We start from the raw sequence: 20678 nt of genomic DNA, 5'->3' as shown, positions 1-20678 counted from the left end.
TTTGCAGAGTTTGTATTTCATTTCACATGCAATGATAGAAGAGGTGATGTGTACGTTTCGCGTTAACATGAAATTTCAAAATGAAACGATGAAAGAGGTTGGACGTCGGTATAACGAATAAGGAAAGCGCACTGTTCTCAAATCACTCAAATCCCTAGTAATCCAGATGTAAGTCTTAAATCAAGTACGGGAGCTAAATTTATCTCAACTGAGCTAAATTAATTTCCAAATCAAATAGAGGTGGTAATCCTTCTTAAGTATGGGGAATGTGCCAAAACCGTAATTAGTATCATACGCTTTTTTTTCTGATTCCATTTTGCGTCACTCAGTAAAAGAAAACTAGTAAAAGATACAGCCAATTAACAATTTTAAAAAGTGTTCTTCTTACTTGAGCTAAACAAACTCGTCGTTAACGTTATCTAAACACTATAAATGAAACAAATTACTTCTCGTTAAGTCAAATTTATTTTATGTGCAACAAAATGATCCCAATATAGATCAAATGGGTACTTCAAATTAAGCAGAAACGGCAGGTTCGTCCTGGCGTTCTGAGACGAACAAGGTGCATTGAAATCCGACCACCGTCTATGACGTCATGCTGAGAGTTTTTAGTCCGTCGATTACGTCACCATACCAAATGAACTGGCTTACGCGTTTTCTTCCATGTAAATTACGTTCTAGAGTCCTGGCGCAGGACCTGAGAGGTCTTTCTATCACAATGTAATATTGTATTAAACAAGAATTATATGGATTTGAAAAGTAACCCACAATGTAATTTGAAGTCGTTTCTCTTAAATGTGTCTTTACTTTGAATGAGACATCTACAATGTCTGTAAGTGTGAGCTGTCAGAATTGGCGTTATGACGCAATGTTGGATTTTTTTAATGTTATAATGCGAAAGACACAGGCTTTGTTTCCCTACTCATAATATCAAGATTGTAAATACATAATAAGCCTAATACATAATATATGCATAACATTTATATATGGTATATCAGTACATTCTTGATAACTTCCCATATCTATTGTCGCAATGTGTTCTAATTACTTAACACCCCCTTATATTCAGAATTGTGTTTATTGAAAGGTTACTGATATCACAGAAGCCACAAAACAATCTCAAAAACATAAAATCCATCTGTCACTGAACGCACGCGACCGTTTTGTACCGACAAGTGAAGAATCAGCGTTGTGAACATTTCTATGAGACAGGAAAAAAGGAAAGAAAAACAAGGCAGCAAAGTTGTCAAATGTACAGACAAAGAGCAGAAAATAATGATGCACAAAACAGGCTACTGTCAATTCTGATGCAATAATACATTATGCTTAGCAGCAAAGTCAACGCCAAATTTTAATTAAGGTGTACAACAGGTAATATAGTACAACAGGAATATTTAACTAGCATAAGGCTTCAGGCCCATGAGTGTTCAAGATCACACTTTGAAAAAAAAAAAGAAAGCATAATTTAAGAAAAGAAAGTCAAGCTGGTTTTCCACTTTGAGCTGTATGTTAATCCTAAGAATCATATTTGTAAGTTACAAGTTACAAAATAATAAGTAACATATGTTTCTTTTCATAAAATTTGTGGTGGCTGTGAAAAAAAAAGCAGTTTTTTGTCGATTTTGATGCAATGCTACATAATGATTAGCAGCATAGTCATCACCACTTTTTAATTTTTTACTTTAAATAACATAGACATTTAGAAAATTTGCTTATGATTCAGCTTGATGCCCGTGGGAGTTCTAGGTCTCACACTAAAAATGCCAATATCTGAAAAATGAAAATTTCACAAAGTACGTATTACTTCCAGAGAAAGAATGTAATCAGAATGGTTTTCCAACTTAAGCAAGCATTTCAGTCCTATTTTAGTAGTTTGAGAATCATAAGTAACACGGTTTTCCTTTAATGGTCATTATGGCGGCAGTGCCCAAAATAGGGTTTTCTTCAATTTCGGAAAATGGTCCAATCATCCTGATATTCGAACTCGACCTGTATATTATGAATATTCATCAGTTCCGCAAGTTTGAAGAAAAAAGGAAAACGTTTTTCAACTTATCGTGTTATCACTGAAAGTGTGTCTGTCTGTATCTGTGTCTGTACGTAAAAAGCACGTCTTAACGTAAGCTGACACGAGTTCCAGTGAGATCCAGAGTGAGAGACAACCCAGCAATGCTAGCCCTGACATATTGAATGGAACACTCCAGAGGCTTCGGTAATCAGATATAGGAAATGAATTCGAGTCCCGGTCGGATTAGCCGCTGCCAGGTGCTAGTTTGAAGCATTGTAAATGGTATTCTGCAGCAAACTCTGGGTATCCCGGACGCCGCCTTAGGACCAAGATAGACACCAAACGCGCGTGTTACACTGGACCGCAGGAGGTTTCAACTCCTGCGCACGTGTCTGTTGTGGATTATATACGAGACTGCCGGATACGGTGGTGGTTTAAAGTAAGAAATAACCATACATTTCCCGAATATTCCAGGAAGGATTTAACAAAGCCTGTTTCTGGACACATAAAATTTCTCAGAATTAAATAGGAATTGATTTACTTCCGATTGTTAAATAAATTTGTGATTTATTTTATGACATTATGTGGTAAAATTTAACTTCAAGCCGACGTTGCCTTTCACTCACTTGAGTGGACTTGTCACCTCATTCAGTGTCATAGCTACATAATCTCAAGGTGAGACCGCAACGTCGGCTTGCCGATTTTTCGATTTTACCATATATATATATATATATATATATATATATATATATATATATATATATATATATATATATATATAACCTAATTCTACTGGATAACCGACGGCTTTCACTCGTTTGGAAAGAACAAACCGTTTCAGTATAGACCTGATGTCATAGGTTATGAATAGAAGCTTCTCATACTTTGCTGCAAAGCTTAGGTGGCTCATTTCATATGTTGTACCAACACCCCTGGCATCGTAAAACACAAGTGCCAGATTTCATAACATATGCGCACCCATGTCTCTGCCAACATATAACTGTTCCTTTCCATCTAGCTCACCACAAATAGCAGTTTAAGCATAATTCACAGCCATACCGGAATCCAGCTATTAAGGCTATGACCCAAAGTCCAATCAGATTATTTTTCATTAACCCTCGCATTTCAGTACGTCTAATATTAGCTGACAGATATATTCTGGCTGACTCCTGAATGACTGTTTATTACACAGTATAATACGATATTGAAGCTCACAGTCCCTACCCCAGTGGAGAAAATAAACTGCATTGTCTGTCCTCGAAATGTGTAATCTTTTTCAAATTTATAAGCTCACTGTCTAGTTCACCTATTTTTATGTTTTCATGGCACGTGACCCCAGGATTCAGGTCGGCCGGGTGAAAATCAGTAGTGAGGTTGCACATTATGTAACACAGCACTACTGTGCGAGGACAGGGAGGGCATGACCTCGTGAGCTTGACCTTCATTCTTGAGTAAAACTTTCTAGCATACCTGCATATAAAGTACCTTTCAGGTGAGGGGCAGTATTGACCTGAAAATAATTGACTTGCAGGGTCTCGTGCACTGTTGGACCTTAAGGTGACATAATAATAGAAAACGATACAGTTTGCTATAAATTAATAAGAGCCTGCTCTGCAGTGAACGGTTTTGTATTCTGCTAAAGCTGCAGTTTTTTATATATATTCAAGGATATTGTTTTGTATTAAAAACACAGTTTGTATTAAAACATGCTTATTGACTAAAGAAATTTACGGCTATATTCCCGATTAACAATTAATATTCACTGAACCTCCAGAAGTAATGACGGTGCCAGTTAATAAAAGTTTCGTCCTTTAGATCTGCTACATGTATGTTGGATAATAATTCATTATATATAATTTTCTTTTATCTGTAGTTGATTTTAGTGATATACTTTTAGCGGAGACCGACCCCTGGGGTTAGTAGGCCACAGTGGGAATAAAGAGATCGAACAAAGGGAAGAAACACCTGACTGTCCCGGTTACAAACAACTTGCGTTCTCCAGTTCTGCGCCTGCGTAATAAGCATTGCCATTTTCAATCGCCCTTATTGACCTACCATACAATATGTAACAAAGAACCTAGGCCAGTGAACTCACTTCTTGTAATAAATAGCCCCGGACGAGAAAACTATCGATTTAACCTCAACCGCGCAATAATGTGGTCAATATAATTACCGCGGCGTCTGGTCACGGTTCACTGATGTTTAAGTACATTGAAACGGCGACCCGAGGTTTGAGTTGAACCACAGCAGAGAGAGGGCATATTATGTAAAGCAGCACCGCGTGAGGATAAGTTGCGTCCCGAGAATGTGGCCGGACAGGTTGTTGTACTGCTCGGAGGTTCGATACTGTTGTGCCAAGAACAACAATCACTGAATAATGAAAGGACGGAAATGAGTTAAAATTATAGAAATTCATGGAAGTCACTTTCTGATTGGTTTTTAAATTAGCATGCGCTGAATAAATTTTCGCATACGATCAATGTAGCTGGAGGGAAGCTTCCGTATGTGTTATACTATGAAGGACTGAAGCAACAGTAATCTGGACGCTGGTTGCTGGATACTGGCAACCGCCGCGGTTAAAACGCAGGGGACCATGAGGATGTTTGGCCGACGAATGAGAAAAAAAGAAAGATAGGTTTTGTTTGCGTAAAAAACAATTTGTTGAATTGTTACGTGGTCTTTCGTGGACAATCAATCATACTAGATTATAAATCATTGACGTTGCCCAAATTGGTTTCAAGTTCTGAAAGAAAAGAATGATGTCCCCAAGTAGCGATTTATAATGATGATTTAAGAAAAAAATAACACCACTCTGAGTTTGATAAGGGTAAGCCCATGCCAAACATTTATAACTGCTTTATTTCTGCTTTTCTTTCTACATGTGTACTCATTTACACACGGGACTGGGCACTGAAACAGACCAGCCAAATGGGAACTTTGTGCTTTGCCACTTTGTTCATCAATAGTTCATTACGATGAGAGACACAATAGCCTGGGGAATTTCCAGGGGTTTTCAAGCTTTCAAACTGCAAACAAAGACCAAAACTCATCAGAAGTCCCTCTTGTGTAAAAAAGGGCTTTTTTCCAATTCCAAGGCATGCCTTTGGTGGCTAAACAAAGAACCTTTCCAGGCTCTGAACTATATCTCCAATTATTAGCAGCAGGCCACGGCTGAATTGACAAAATGTTTACAGAACCGTCACTTACTCAAAATCTCTCTCGTACCCAAGAAAAAAATCTTTCATTGAAATAATACGTCAATTCTAAATTGTTCTGCAACATCGAGCACATGAACATGTACATTTACATGTAGGCAAAACTCCAGTTACAGTACTACGTTACTAATTGTCCTACATGAATGAAATAGTCTACAACAATGAATGTCACGATTACTTATTACAGTCATCGTGTATTTTAAAACTTAAGATTTGGAAATTCAGACCGTAACAGTGTTTATAGGGAAATAGTATAAAAAATTTTGTGAACTGCGCCTAGATTAAAGCCGTGACAAAACATCTATGATGCCGTATTCGTTTTAGCAACAACGAAAATTTCACATTCAGAAACCAGAAAATATGATTGCAATTGCACCTTTGCCGCAAAGGCGTTTTCATTTACTTTGAAATCATTAATATGGTGGTTATGAACTATAAGTTAGCCCACATACAGAAAGAGACGCATACCAGGACAGACACCTATTACACATCAGGTATCCAGGGAAGAGGTAACCAAAAGTTAAAGAGTGCGTTCAGTGCATGGTTCTTTATTTTTGTCAGGTGAAAACTTGACCCTATTAGTAAGACCATTTGGACTGTATAATGCTCAGCAAGCGTGTATCGAATACCTTATCATGAAGCCTTGGCAAAGCAATATGGGGTGAAAGGTTTTGTTACCTCAGCTACGCCAGTGCGTAAATTCGGTGTGATAACCATGTTTTGTTACTAATCCCGCGCTTTGAATGCGCAGTGAACAGCATCGCGTAGGTCTAAGTTTCCACTCGAGAAAATTCTCTCTACTTAAAACGCAAAATATGACTGATACCTACACATTAAACCCTGGATATAACATTAACACCAATAACTAGAAAACCACTGAGAGACTAGATCTCTGCGAGGGCAGCCCACCCTGAGCTATAGTAGAGCTTTGTTTCAAGTTATCTCAGGACTCAAAATAGGGCAGCTCATTTTTAATTCCAATTAACCAAATCATTGAACAGATCACCACCAAATCTAACCCAATCAAAGTTTGGCCCCATTCTGGCCTATCCGAAAAATTATGTCAAAACCCGCCCATAAGTTTTTGGGGTAAAGACTGATACATGTATCTAACAGGCCAACGATGGCACAATTTAGACTTGATCTGCGCACAATTTAAACTTGCTCTGAGGAGGTAATAAGGCCCGTCACTGTTTTATTACCGTCAGTTCCACACCATGAATGTCAGTCCACATCAAAACGATCTTGTCACTTATTACGTTAATTGTGTCTTTGGGCAACAAAGGCAAGGAAACAAACCGTACGAATTATACATAAAGAACGTTTTGATTTCGTCATTCATTTAAATTTATTTTAATCATCTACTGCCTGTCAAGAAAAATATGCTGTTAATTATCTTAATGCTGTAATGACATCGTTACGGCAGCCTGCTCAGACGTCATCGCCTGTTTTGACAAGCTGGGGATTATAACGGCTGAAATCAGTTTAGGTAAAAACATTTTAATCAACTACGAATATGGTTGATTACGTGGTTGATTGAAATCCGGCAGCTCAATGAGGTTTCGCGGCAGATTTTACGTAAATGATGCAAATTTTTCTCGAGCTTAATTGAACAATTCATAATCACATGCGATTTGCACGTCCTAATTCATTTCTGTAATAAGTATTATTTATAAGAAGTATTTCGTAATACGCATTGTATATATATACTGTAGTATAGACAGCCTTCAAATATAAACTGAAAATATGTAAATTAAATTAACATTCTAAAACATTTAATCAATATTCTAAGAAAAACCTCTCCATGTCAGTCTGTTCAGCCCCCCTCTTCCTATTGAGTCGCCCAGACTGGGTTTTAGACCTGGAGCTCAAAGTTCACGTGAGACGCGACAACGTTATGAACAGGGACAGGCAAGAGACGGCAGTCATGCTCCCCAGGGCAGCGAATATACACCAGTGTGGGGACATGTGCTTTATAAAACGTATACATGATTTGCGTGGTTATGTGAATACATAAGTCGATGGATGACGCACTCAACGAACACACACACACACACACACACACACACACAAAATAATAATAATAATAATAAATAAATAAATAAATAAATAAATAAATAAATATAAAATTTACAAAAACTTAGGGAAATCTATAATATACTATCATAGAGATGTAAAACAGACAGAAAAGCATAGAACACTGGCAAATTACAATAAAAAGTTCACTCTGCTGACATAACTCAGCGAAAATGAAAAAAAAAATGAAATTCGTGATGAATATGGTGTTACCCATGCGTAGCTGCAAGGCGCCGTACTTTTAGCTACATGCAAAAACGATACAAAACACCAAAAACTGGCACAGATCCAGCGAAATGCTCTGCACTGGTTTTACTTGGTAACCCTCTTTCTGTACTTTTAGTGCCCATTCCTTCTCAACTGACCACGTCACCTTGGCACTGGGTGAAGAAGAGAGGCGTCTTGGAAAAAGCAATTCTTACGTTGTACAATAAATCATTTCTCTATGAATTCCTTTCATATTTTCGCTGACAATGTCCAACATTTATCCTGCTAATATCAAATGATCTATAATATTTGATCGGTTGGAGTTTCAACTTTTAAAATAAAGTTTAGATAAACATTCCAGTTCTTAGTTAATATGACTTTGATTTAAATCACTTTGATTTAGGAGATTTGCTATTATCTTGACTTGACAACGCTCTTTCGTCGCCAGAGTCAGCGTCTCCAGTGAGCAATGGTCAGTAGCGCCATCTTTCCACAACAGTGTAAGTTATTGGCACGATCAGATCGTTATTTGTTGTAAGACTATTTTTCACGATTCTGTAAAACCTTTTTGGTGGTACATGTAGATGAAGGTATTAATCTTGTGATGTATTATTGTAAAAGCGATTTTCATTAAAAATATACCTGATTGATTCAAATCATGCTACTCATTATTTGACACAATCCGTTATTTTTTTTCACCAAGTTACTATCATTGAAACGCTTGTGCCTTTCCTAATAAAACACATGTTAAGAACAAGATAAATATGAATTTCATTTTATTACTCATACATGTACACCATTCAAGCAGCTATAGACAAGCTACAGTTGCGTAGTATTGCACTTAATTACTTCATAACTTTTAATTAATAATTTCATTAAAAGATATACCATTTTATTTGAACACTATTTTCTCAATAAAAGCGGCTTTGTCTCATACACTTACTCTCCATGCATTACAACTAAGACAAATACCTATACTTGGTGGATAAAACTTTGGCGAGAAACGTGTATTATAATATAGTTATATTGTAATCTATTATTTCTCTACTTCACAGCTCTGGATAACATATGTAATAAAATTGGGAAGCTTATTAAGTTTATCACTTGGTAAGTGTCTCACTTATTTGTATCGTGTGTAGGGTATCGGGTCTATAGGCCATAAGCCGGCCAGGAAGAACAGAGAAAAATAGACGTGCATAAATGTAAGACATGATTTGGGGCTGTAAGAAAAAGTTGGGAAAAATCGTTTGTTGGGCTCTTAGAAAAAGTTGGAAGAAATTGTTTGTTGGACTCACAACAGGGCGTCTGTGGCCGTTCAACTCGGAAAAAACACCATAAAAATAGAGATAAGATGTAATTATTCAGAACAAACGAAAAAGATTAAGGATAAGAATGAATGGAGCATTTTTGAAGAGGACCAAGAAAGAAAGGAGAGTGATGATAGGGTAGCTTCCCCGATACTTCAACTACACATCCCGGTTTATCACCCTAACATATCTAAGATATAAACTTTGAAAACATTCAGACCTACTTATAAATCGACAGACATAAACTACAACTACGCGTTCTACAAAAACAAACATGCACATTGAAAACACCTTTGTTGGTTTCTTTTTTTTTTTTCAAAAGATCAAACTCACAATTTTCCAAAAATAGTTTGCCTTTTTATAAAAAAAGATCTGTATATTTCTGTACTACTCCGTGCAGCATTCTCCATCTAGTAAAAGTCGGTGTACTACACAATGTGCACGTTCATAATTATTACTACTACAGATCTATGTCAAATATTCTATGTATAAGTATTCAGATCATCGCTTCAACCACTTACGTCCTTAGAAAATACGTTTTACAACACATGTCAAATAGGCCAATTCGCCAACAGTTTGATAATAGTAGCATCATATCTAGTATCAAAGTAGAAAAGTTCAAGAACTTGCGGTAAGTGTAATCATAATATGGTGCAGCCTCCCTTTTCCTTGAAGGGGTTATCACTCTGTTTGGCAAAGCCCGTGATCAGCACGTCGTCCTCCTGGTGCTGAAGACAGTATTTCTTCAACTCCTCCACGCATTCCGACACCGGGAGCCGACGAACGCTGGCTTCTAAACGGAGTTGCTCCACCAGCTTTCGCTGTTGCTGTAAACCTTCTTGAAACTTGTTCATGTTCAGAAGATAACGAGTATCCTGCAAGTAACACAGGAAAACGTGGAGAAACAATACACACAATTCACAGCCAGGTGACAGGTCGGACTGACATTATGGTTATCTTTCAATAAATTAGCTCATTTTCAAACGGAATTTCCGAGTTACAGTATCAGCTTTGAAAATGGGGGAAAAATCACTGCGGATTTGTATAAAATTTGATTTAATAGGAAAGGGGATGAAATAAAACATACTCTGGTACTAATGCCTCTGCGTTCAGAAAGGCATTCTCATGTAAATAAACACACAGATGGCCGTATTTTTAAAAATACTGTTGTTGTTTCCTCGGGCCTATGTTCACATACGAATTCAAGGTCAAATTTTCCTTTTTAATAGGCGACCAAGAGAGGTTTTCAAGAAGTGCCCAGCCAGAAGAATAGAAGACACAACTCACGTAGTATAGAACATGCCACTAAACACTGCGATATCTGTCTACGATTCATGCTTTTAATGAAACATTGGAGAAACATTGCTATCTAAGATGTGACTATAGATGCTCTGAGTATTTAAGAATGTTGAAAGCAAGTGTGCATAAGTATCAGTGAGGTATCTGATCGTTTTGTTTGATTGAACAATATGAACATGTAGTATGGGACACGTTATATATTAATATTCCAAGAAGAAACAGTTTTTTGAGGTAAATAACAAGCCCTAGGAAATACCCACGTCACGTCAGACGGCCAGTCTAACTCCACTAACAATCAGCCTTCGAAAATAAACCTGTATATATCATTTTATTCCTTTATTTCAGTGTCACGCGTATAAAAAGTAGGCCTACCACTGTCGCCTTCCTGCTTGAAACCCAATTTTGTTAGCAGCATGAGCGTTGGCATGTAGCAGCCTCAACTACAGAATATCGATGGCAGAAAGAATGTCGAAATTTGGAAAATTGCTGGCAAACACGAGATGAAATTGTTGCATTATGGTCTTTATACTTATTTATTTTGTGGTTTTATTCCGCGACAAGCAGCCGCATGTAGGTATTAAATTGCCTACGATAAATAAAACAGAATTGATAGAAATGGGATCTAACAAAATTCAGATATTTCAAGCAGACAGAACTTCTAGGTGGTCAAGAGTGCAATAAAAATAAACAGTAACTGCTTACTCTTGCATAAATTTGCTGGTTCATGATTTAGAGATCACTTAGAATTCAAACCAAAACTTCTGCAGCACAGAGACAGAACAAGTCCCCGGGCAAGGCCTTCGTCATAGGATGCCAGCACAGCTAAGACTACAAGAAACAAAAACCATAAACTTAAAAGAATGACTATGAACTACAGAATAAAAGAACAAACGAAATTAAACATCGATTCACTACACATGCAATGAATAAGGGGGAGAGAGTGCTTAGAGAACGCAATAAGCAGCTTGTGGGTGGAGAGCGGCCACGCCAGTTTGTCGTGTAATATGTTATTTTATAAATATTTTTTCTTTAATATGATATCGTCGTCAAATTAGAGGTTTTCTGCATGAAAAGTAATTTGGGTCTAGAAAAGACGACGCAGGTTTCATTTCACAATCAACACATTCCTAGAAGCGCCTACTAACACTTATAATGTAAAAGACTACGTGGAAAGCAAGGAGGATGAAATAAGCCAGATTGTATGCGATTTCAAGAACGAATAAAAAAACCATGCTATTATACATAAAGCTGATACCGGAGTGGAGTGAGGGGGCATGTCACAAACAGAAATTTCGTTGAAGTTTTAATCATTAGCAAGGGGTCACACTAAAATGTCATACGGGTAGGAAAGGCGGCGGGAAAAGGCGGCAATATGACAGACCTAACACTGGTCCACACGCAAAGTCAACAGAGCGGTAGTGTAAGCAATCAATCCAATATTTTGGCCACGAGAAAAATGCAAATTCATAAACAGTTGTAATTACGTAGTTTCTTCCCCAGTGGCAATGGATAAAACAGTGCAGGAGAAGGACGTGCTGGGACTCGCACATACAATGTACCATCACCCGAGACAAAACTCACCTTGCCGCTTCCAGAGGGTTGCCGCGATATGACTGGTGGTAGCGAGTAGAAATATGTACTACCTTACTGGGGCTTATAATCAGAATGAGACCCACGTCTCACGTGCCGCTATCGGGCTGAGGCACTGCTTAACTATTCTTAAAATTTATAACAATTGTAACATAGGAATTATTTTTTTATTTGACGTCTTATATATCACTTATTTATAGCTTATATCTTTAACCAAATATTTACTAGGACATGTCTGATCCACGTGGGATGGGGCTCTGGTAAACGCCCAGGGCCCCTCGCTGAAAGGTCTTCATCGTTTAGTTACGCAAAAACAAGGAACCTCATTCGGTTGAACATCGGGAGATGCGGTTGGTGAGCAAACGCAATAACGACCTCGTCTGCCCTGAAACGTGTTTTGGTGAAATGGTGGGAGAGAGGGATGGAAATGGTGGGAGAGAGGGATAAGTGGGTGATCAGCTGTGGTCACATTTAACGAGTGGATTAAGTGCACGACATTCAGTAAGACCGGGCGGCGAGCACACATTATTGATTTTTTTTAATTAACTCAATTATACCAAAATATCTTAAATTTCCCGTTTCTAGACAGTAGCAAAATCCCCTTTCCACAGCTTCCGCTGTAATCCCAAGTATATAATATGGCCAAATTAATATGAACCTGAATAAAAAAATTCAGTTACGAAACTTACGATACTCACATTGACTACACTGCACTTTACAACAGGAATATCAGTAAAGTTTTAAACACCCAAGAAGAGTTTATTTCAGTACAGAAGCATACTGTAGTAGATACATACACAGAACACTGGAAACCACAATACAATATTACACAAGAAGCAGACAAAGATTTGAGCTCAGTTCAAGATGACAAGTGGAAAAAACTTGCAATTTTTTTGACAATTTTTAGACTGGACTGTACCTTCATGGTCACTTACAAAGTTTTTTCTTTTTTATGTTTCAAAGTAACTTGCCCCTGAGTAAAGACAGTAAATACCAAGAGTTGAATAGTCACCCATGGGCAGTGGGCAACAAACTGGTGGCCATAGCCATTTTGATCTACAAATAAAACTCGTCAGCACGGGATGTACAAAACCTTATCTTTTCCACTTGTAAACACGAGAACGACAGAGCTTTTTACACAACACAAACATCAGACGAGTAAATATCAATAAACTTTCAAGCTGGTTAATTTGACTGACAAATATTACTGGATACGTTGATTTTAATACATGCTATGGTATGTTCACCAAGACAAGCTACCAAGACTACTTTTTGTGACAGGCTGGTGCTGCCACCTATAATGATAGACAGAAACAATTGCAGGGAAGTTCCATTAAACTGGAAAAATATTCTTAGCATTTTTCAGGTAAATGACTCAAGATTATAAATAAAGGCAAGGGAAAAGATCAATGAAACTCTTTATTTATCTTTGGTAGGAAAAAAGAACATTTTCAGGGCAAGGATTTCAGAGGATATACAGATTAAATTAAGCATCTAATCTCCGTATTTCTGATTTGTATCACATTTTTCATTTCAGATTATCTTTACTTCAGTCAGATACAAAATATAAACCTCCCAAGGCTAATACATAGAAATTCATATACATCCAACATATGGGGACAATATATTTATATATATATATATTTATATCATTGTCTTATAAAACTTGGTTAGCTCAGAAGTTGTTATACTGGTGGTGAGGGTATGACTAGAGGACATAACCCAGACACAGCAAAAGAAAAAAAAGTCCCATGAAAGCCAGTTTCTGTTCATCCCTATAGTATTACACAGCTGCTCTTTTCTTTGAATGGATTTTCTTTCGGGGAAGCAAACCCAACAACGAGAGCATCACTGCTCATGTTTTGATTGCAATAATTAATGATATTGCGCGTCCCTGCCGACACTGGCTTGCGCTGTAACTGTGCCTCGCGACGTAGCTGTTCTACGACCTTACGCTGGTGCTGGACACTGGACATGTTTGAAACCTACACAAAAGGAAGAAAAAACAACATGCAGACTACAAAGTTCATGCAGTGACGTGTGCACTAGAGAACACAGTGAATACTGGAGTCAGGAAGTGGGAGTTTTCATAGGAAAAAATTTCTTCTGAGTTGACAAATTTGACAAACTGAAAATAATTATTTGTTCAACCAAAAATGTTTTTATCTGCCCAACTTCTCAAAAATCCCACATTACTACAATAGGAATCCTTTTTTTAACTGAAAGGAAATTAATGAGTCCCCCCTTTCCTAATTCCTGACATCCAGCTTTGTACGGTAAGCATTCACAAATTTTAACAAAGTTTCTCGTTCATATTTCATTTTTCAAGATCTGCAGTTCTCATTTTTTACAAAAACATATCCTCTGACATGTTCCAACTCATTTTTCAAAACAATGTTACATATGAATCAGCTTCTATGGATTTGTTAACAGAGGATTGCTTTGGGAACTACTATTAATAAATTTTGTTCAAACTCAGTGAGTTATTACCGTACAGCTACTCTGCCACTTAGCATCTGACATCTTAACATTAGTACTACTAATGACAACAGTTACAAGAGAAACTAAAGCAGCTTACAATATCAATTTTACACATTACAATAAAGTTGTGAGAACACGACAAAGAAAGCATACTGAATATCACACGAATTCATGCATGGTTTTGTTGCTGGCACAGGCGATTTTCACTTCTGAGTAAAAAAAGTGTTAAGTAACTAAGGAATACAACAACAACATCCAATGGATAGAGTGTAATGAATTGCAACACGTGAAGCTTAGAATCAAAATCCACAACTGTCAAAATTTTGGACACAAACATGTCTTTTCTATGCAGTACATTTCCAATGCCAGGCCTACCCAACTACCAGACTCGGCAACGAAAAATAAAAAATTCATCGGTGCTTCGAAGTATCAGACGCAGCACCCTCTTGCCTGTTGTGCAATGTGATAGCGATGATTCTGAGCAGGTTTGGAAAGTAGTGCATCTTATCAGGATTCATGCGCTACTTCTACAAAATTTGTCCTGGGGTATGATACAGTGAAATGTGTACTGATACACACCTTGAAAATGGGAAGCATGATCCGACCTATCAGTGAATTTAGGATCATTCGATGCTGAGTCTGGTAGTTGGATAGGCTTGAATGCAATGAAGCCAATGCAGCTGCGCATGCAGGAAGGCCAAGGTATTTGGGTGGTAGGGGTTTTGTGGAACTTAACGTGTGTGTCAAAGGGCTCACTCCCAATGAAGTATTGTTCTACGTAGATCTTACCAACTCCGCAGGCTCTCTGGCGGAATGCAGTTATATTACCAGACTAACACACCTCCTCCTGGTGTTGAGAACTCTGGCTGAATGCAGTCATATTAACAGACTAACACACCTCCCCCTGGTGTTGAGAACTCTGGCTGAATGCAGTCATATTACCAGACTAACACACCTCCCCCTGGTGTTGAGAACTCTGGCTGAATGCAGTTATATTAACAGACTAACACACCTCCTCCTGGTGTTGAGAACTCTGGCTGAATGCAGTTATATTACCAGACTAACACACCTCCCCCTGGTGTTGTGTACACTGCAGAAAAACTGGTGATTATACAAGTATGTTGGAATCAAGAAGAGGCATATTAATTTGTTCAATATGATTGCATTCAGCAAGAGTCCCCATGGAGTTGGATCGATCTAGGTATAAAGTTAGTGTCATTGGGAAATAAGCCCGAATTCTTCTCCCAGCCTTCAATTGCAACTACTCACCAACTAGTAATCTGTTCTTGTCTTCCTTGGTGGCTGTATCAGTTGCCAAGCTCAGAGTGCTGGCAGCAAAGCTGGTGCACTGCAACATAAGAAGTCCTATAAATCTCCGGATAAAGACTAATGACTACATTTGTGAGTTAACGAGCAGGGATATGTGTATTGTGAGATGAAGCTGAGAAGTGAGGGTGCCCAAGAGAGCATTAATAGTGATCATTTCAAGCAAAATATGACAAAAGAGAAAAGGGGAATTCATCACTGTCGCTTTAGTTAGAACGTTAAGTGGCTTTAAAAATTCTATAATAAGCAAAATCACTATTCCTATTTAGCTTCATCGCATTTTTGCCCTAAGGCAATTTACGACTACAAAATCAATCTGCGCAACCAAAAAAGTTTTAAACAAGATAGGATTGGCTTATTAGACTGGTCAAATTCACATAATAAGATCACTAATGAAATTGATACAATTAAATCTAGAACAAGCATTAATGCACGCACACACACACATTAAGTATCAAATAAATTCAGCTGAAAATTACAAGATTATGAATCCTTGTAACAATAATGTACCTTTAAATCCCAAAAAACACATGACATCTTTTTATGAACTACTTGGAAGCAGTGCTCCCAAGCAACCCCACAAGATATTCTGATGTATAATGTTAAAAACGCATCTCTCTCCCTCCCATTGGAGCTCACTTCCTGTACTGGCGATTAGGGCAATAGGCTGGCTCTGCTCAAATGACATTACCAGGTTAAACCTTGTTTGAAAAAAAGATGATATATCCTACTTAATGTCCCTTTCAACTGTCTCCTGAAATAATCAGATTAAGTGTTCTTTCAGGATTTTCCACGATAGTTTCTGGTTTAATAAATCAATAGACCATATGTATGTAGCTACCTAGCTAAGAATTACAGGAAGCCATTATACTTTTTATATCCGTGTTTTATGGAAATGGACGAGTGCGAGTGCTCTTTACGGCCCCTGTTCAAATCATGAACACATTTCTATTTTACCAGTTTTTAATTTTTTTTTTACAGAAATCCAATCACTGCTGCTGCAATTGCTTGACAGAGAGAATGCCAAAATCCAAAGGTATATATCCATATCTAGCTTTATTCCATTTCATACTCACTACATCTTTTCAGTTCATTTTAAATCACTATTCTTACCCTGGCCTTGAGCAATCAGTGTTATATTGGAACCATGGTAACTTTTCCCTGACAGTCTATCAACCACTGCAGCAGTGTATGGTAAAGCCCCCTTTACACTGGACGGCGTTTTTTCTGCGTCCAGCAGTACGGCCTCATTTGAGAGTTAAAAAATTATATTGCTTTACTTGCCGACAACTAGCCGATCATTGAGCATTCATTCTGTCACAAAATCAATGCTCATGCCTCCTTATTAAGACCACAGCGATGCCAAATTTCATGGTCGCTGAAAGGACGCAGAAAGGACGCCGTCCAGTGTAAAGGGGGTATAATTACTCCATCTTTTCAATGGTGGAAAATTGTGAATTTTACAGATACTGTTTTTTAAAGTAATAGGCTTCGTTCACATGCAATGTCTATTTTCTATTTTCTATTTTCGGTATGTCTTATGATCACGGTCTGTGCACTGAATATCCCGCGGCGTAATTACTGGCAGCGCGAGCCAGTTACTATAAGTTACTATAAGTAACTGGCTCGCGCTGCCAGTAATTACGCGGCGGGATATTCAGTGCACAGACCGTGATCATAAGACATACCGAAAATAGAAAATAGAAAATAGAAAATAGACATTGCATGTGAACGAAGCCATAATTTCTTAAAATACGAGCAATCCTATTCAGTGGTGGCAACAAAATTGAAAAGCAGACTACCTTATAGTCCTATTCTATGCATTAAAAGCACCACATTTGCTATATAAAAATATAATTTTTATGGTTTTAAAATGATGTATCTCAAAGTTTGATCATTTTCACCCATCGAAAAGATTGCGTCATTACCGTACCCAGTTCTCTTGATCTTCACAGTGAACAGTGACATTTGGAATCCCATGTAATAAATGACTTAAGAGGCCACATTGATGGCCACAATGATTACAGAGAAAACTGGTTTCCAGGATTGGCTGGCATCAGTCTCCATTATTACTCTGAACTAAGGGTGCATTCCCAGAGATTTAGATCGATCCAGAGATTTAGATTTAGATCGACCCAACTCCCTGGGGGTTCACACTAAATTGCAGTCAGCCAAGCGCGCACCATAGTTAATTACCCCCTTATAGCTTTAAGTAGGCGGGACAGACGCTTAAGCTGGCTAAGCTGACAGTAATCTAGTGAGTCTCCCCACAGGGATAGATTGATCTAAAATCTATGGGAATGGGGTCTTACACATCAGATCATGATGATGCTGTGTTTGCAGCCCTTGATGTATACACCAGAACAGATACTGTGGCTGTCTTTTTATTATTCCAAATGGTATACAGACAGAAGTTTAGAGAGCTTATAAACATAACTCATTATATGCTCAAAGTATTATTATTATTATTTACTATTATCCTTATTATTTTAAGACGCCTAATATACAAGTACATCAGTTCTGAATTTGTAAGAAAAAATAAAACTTTGAAGTAGAAAGAAATGGTGGTGGTCTTACAACAGGGGGCTATGGGACTTGCTTTTAGTGGAAAGCCACCAAGGAAAAAAATGGATTTCTGATTTATGCTGAAAACTAGTCTGATTACAGCAGTGAAGGAGTACTACACAAGGGGATCAGTCCTTTTACCATATCCCAAATGGTTAATACCTAACAACATTAGAGCTCCTTCCTCACTAGTAAAGTATCTATATCTGAACTGGCTACTTTTTTTTTTTTTTGGTAGAACCTTGATAATACTGCAATGTATAGACAGATTTGTTCTACACAAATACGTTTTTTATACCATACCATACCAAAATCAACTGATTTTAAAAAATGATACATATGATATATGCTAATTAAAATATATGTCATTGAAATATGCTGTTTCACACACATTTTGAGTTCATCAGAGTATGTCGACATCAACATCCTGTGCAGGTTAAGGCAAGATAGAGTGTGCTAGGTTGAAACCAAATTCACAAGAAATGAGATGGAAATATATACATGTGGTGTTTTGAGTGAATACATAAGATGATGCTGACATTGGGCCTTTTGGGAAAAGTATTTGAGTGTACTCAAAATCTGTTTTATGGGGAGTTTTGTACTAATATGTGGCCACATACTAGACCAACCTCTCTGAGGCTATATATTGGACACTATCTGTTGTGGAGGCTAACATACATATATATATATATATATATATATATATATATATATATATATATATATATATATTCAGTCACCTACTAGTAGTCAGACAAATGAAATACTAGGACTAGTCTGGAGCCAGTCTGGTCTGAGCATGTCTCTGCTGATGTTGCTAGTTGACCCAAAGGATGATAATAGTACCAATAATTCACAAGAAAAAAACCCCAAAAGATCTGTTCTGCATCATAGCCAAGGTTTAGTGCCAAAAGCAAAGGTCAGGCTTTGTTTGATTCTATTAGTACAATCACTAACTTGCCCTGACTTGAGCAAGATTTTATTTTTAAAATAATGTAAAACATCAATATATTCCTGTTGGCATAACCTTACACAAACCTAAAATTACTAGGGGGGAACTTGGTGCTAAAAAGTTTAAGATAAGTATATTGGATTTATTCATCTTGTGTCACTTAACGCCCCTGCAGTGGTGTGTCTAAATCAGAGCCATATTGATCGGAGAGCAGTGGGGAAAAGCACATGAAAATTCATCTCCTGATGTAAAAGAAATAATACTGAAAGTAGCAAGTCAACCCATCTCAGTACACAAACCACCCACGCTATGAAAATCTTACCACAATCTAGATCCTTTGAATAAGTGATGGGAATGCTGTTCCATGCTGGGAAAAGTGCCCAAGCTATGGATCACTAGTAATTATTTATATAAGTAATGGATTGATTGAATTTGCTCCCTGTGGCTTGCCTGATACTGCCTTGGGAATGGAGAAAAGGTCTCCAGTGATTCCACTTGTGAAAGGGCATGAATGGCAGAGAATAAATCGGGTCTAAACTAATATTTTCTGATTGAGAGTCATGAAAGTTTAAACCCTGCTGGGACCTCTGGTTATATAGGCGGCGTGCACGGCACGTGTCCAGGTCTCAAAACAGAGGGCTCTCCACTGACTTACCAGATTGACTGCAAAAACAACTGGAAAGGTCGCCTTGCTCAGTTTCTTCTCTTATCTGGCCACTCAACTAACAAACTGAAAATACAAATGGATGCATTAAGACAGAGTAGTTAATGGCAATTCATCTCTGTAAAGAAACTGCACTGGCAAAAGGATAAATAGCTAGCTGGCATTGATTTTTCTTACAGGTTGAGCTACAACAGAGCTGACACTGTATGCTGATTGTCCTTTGCTCAACTATGCATGTGTATCACTGCCACAATATCGGGGGTCAAAAGTTGGGCTTCTTTTGCTTTTCATTCCTGTGTTCCTGGTAATAAATTTGTTCTGAATTGCACAGTTATGTTGGAATTCTATGCTCTTCATGTTGGTACTGAAAATTGTGTGCTGTGAAAAAGTCATTTGTCACAAATGCATTCAAACCAAGTGCTTCCTTAGAAGCTTGAACATGAATGTTTTAGTCTGTTACAATAGCGAGCTGATAATTTAGAGTCATTCACATTTTGAAACGTGTGAAATTGTGCTCTATTACATGTGGAGATCAAGTACCAATACAATATGGTAGATTATTTATTTCTGCACCTGGTCCTGTCAAATCAGCTTTGTTAATGCTTGGAGTGTCTGCATAACTTCATTTGTAATCTGATGAAAATATCAATACTTGCACTGCTCTAAGCCTACATGTAAATCAATTAGCAGCAAATGTAGGCCATATGAACAAAAAAATATAACAGCCAACAGAGAGAATATGATGGACAATACATACTGAAAATTAATGAGCAATCACAACCGATTCCTTATCAAACTGTTCATTTGTTTATTTCTAAACAATTTTGCAATTTGTAACAGCTATGAAACATGACTTCCTTCTTTTCCTTTTTTATTTCTTTATGTGCATTCCACATGTTCACTATTCTTATATCCTGATGATGGAAAATTCAGTATGCCTTTGCAACATTGTGATTTATACTCTTAGGCTTCGTTCACATGCAATGTC

At 37.5% G+C, this 20678-nt stretch overlaps 1 protein-coding gene across 4 annotated transcripts in view; it reads right to left on the bottom strand.

Annotated features, from left to right (window-relative positions):
• Nucleotides 1-8265: 8265 nt before the first annotated feature.
• LOC106154381 (guanine nucleotide-binding protein subunit gamma-1) overlaps nucleotides 8266-20678 on the bottom strand; it is a 13886-nt gene continuing 1473 nt past the window's right edge. The window contains exons 2-5 of one of the 4 annotated variants that reach the window (XM_086999127.1): nucleotides 19682-19756; nucleotides 15453-15531; nucleotides 10815-10940; nucleotides 8266-9688 (exon numbers count right to left, since the gene is read on the bottom strand). In XM_086999127.1, the coding sequence (XP_086855253.1) occupies nucleotides 9455-9688; nucleotides 10815-10838 (258 nt within the window). In that variant the 5' untranslated portion in view covers nucleotides 10839-10940; nucleotides 15453-15531; nucleotides 19682-19756 and the 3' untranslated portion in view covers nucleotides 8266-9454. Of the gene's footprint in view, nucleotides 9689-10814; nucleotides 10941-13670; nucleotides 13688-15452; nucleotides 15532-19681; nucleotides 19757-20678 lie in introns of those variants that run through there. The other 3 variants (XM_086999128.1, XR_002886553.2, XM_086999129.1) reach the window with 3 other exon arrangements.

The sequence above is a fragment of the Lingula anatina genome, chromosome 1 (assembly GCF_051362555.1).
Source record: "Lingula anatina isolate TDL-2025a chromosome 1, LinAna3.0, whole genome shotgun sequence".
Lineage (NCBI taxonomy): Eukaryota > Metazoa > Brachiopoda > Lingulata > Lingulida > Lingulidae > Lingula > Lingula anatina.
This window is presented reverse-complemented; position numbering and strand designations above follow the sequence as displayed.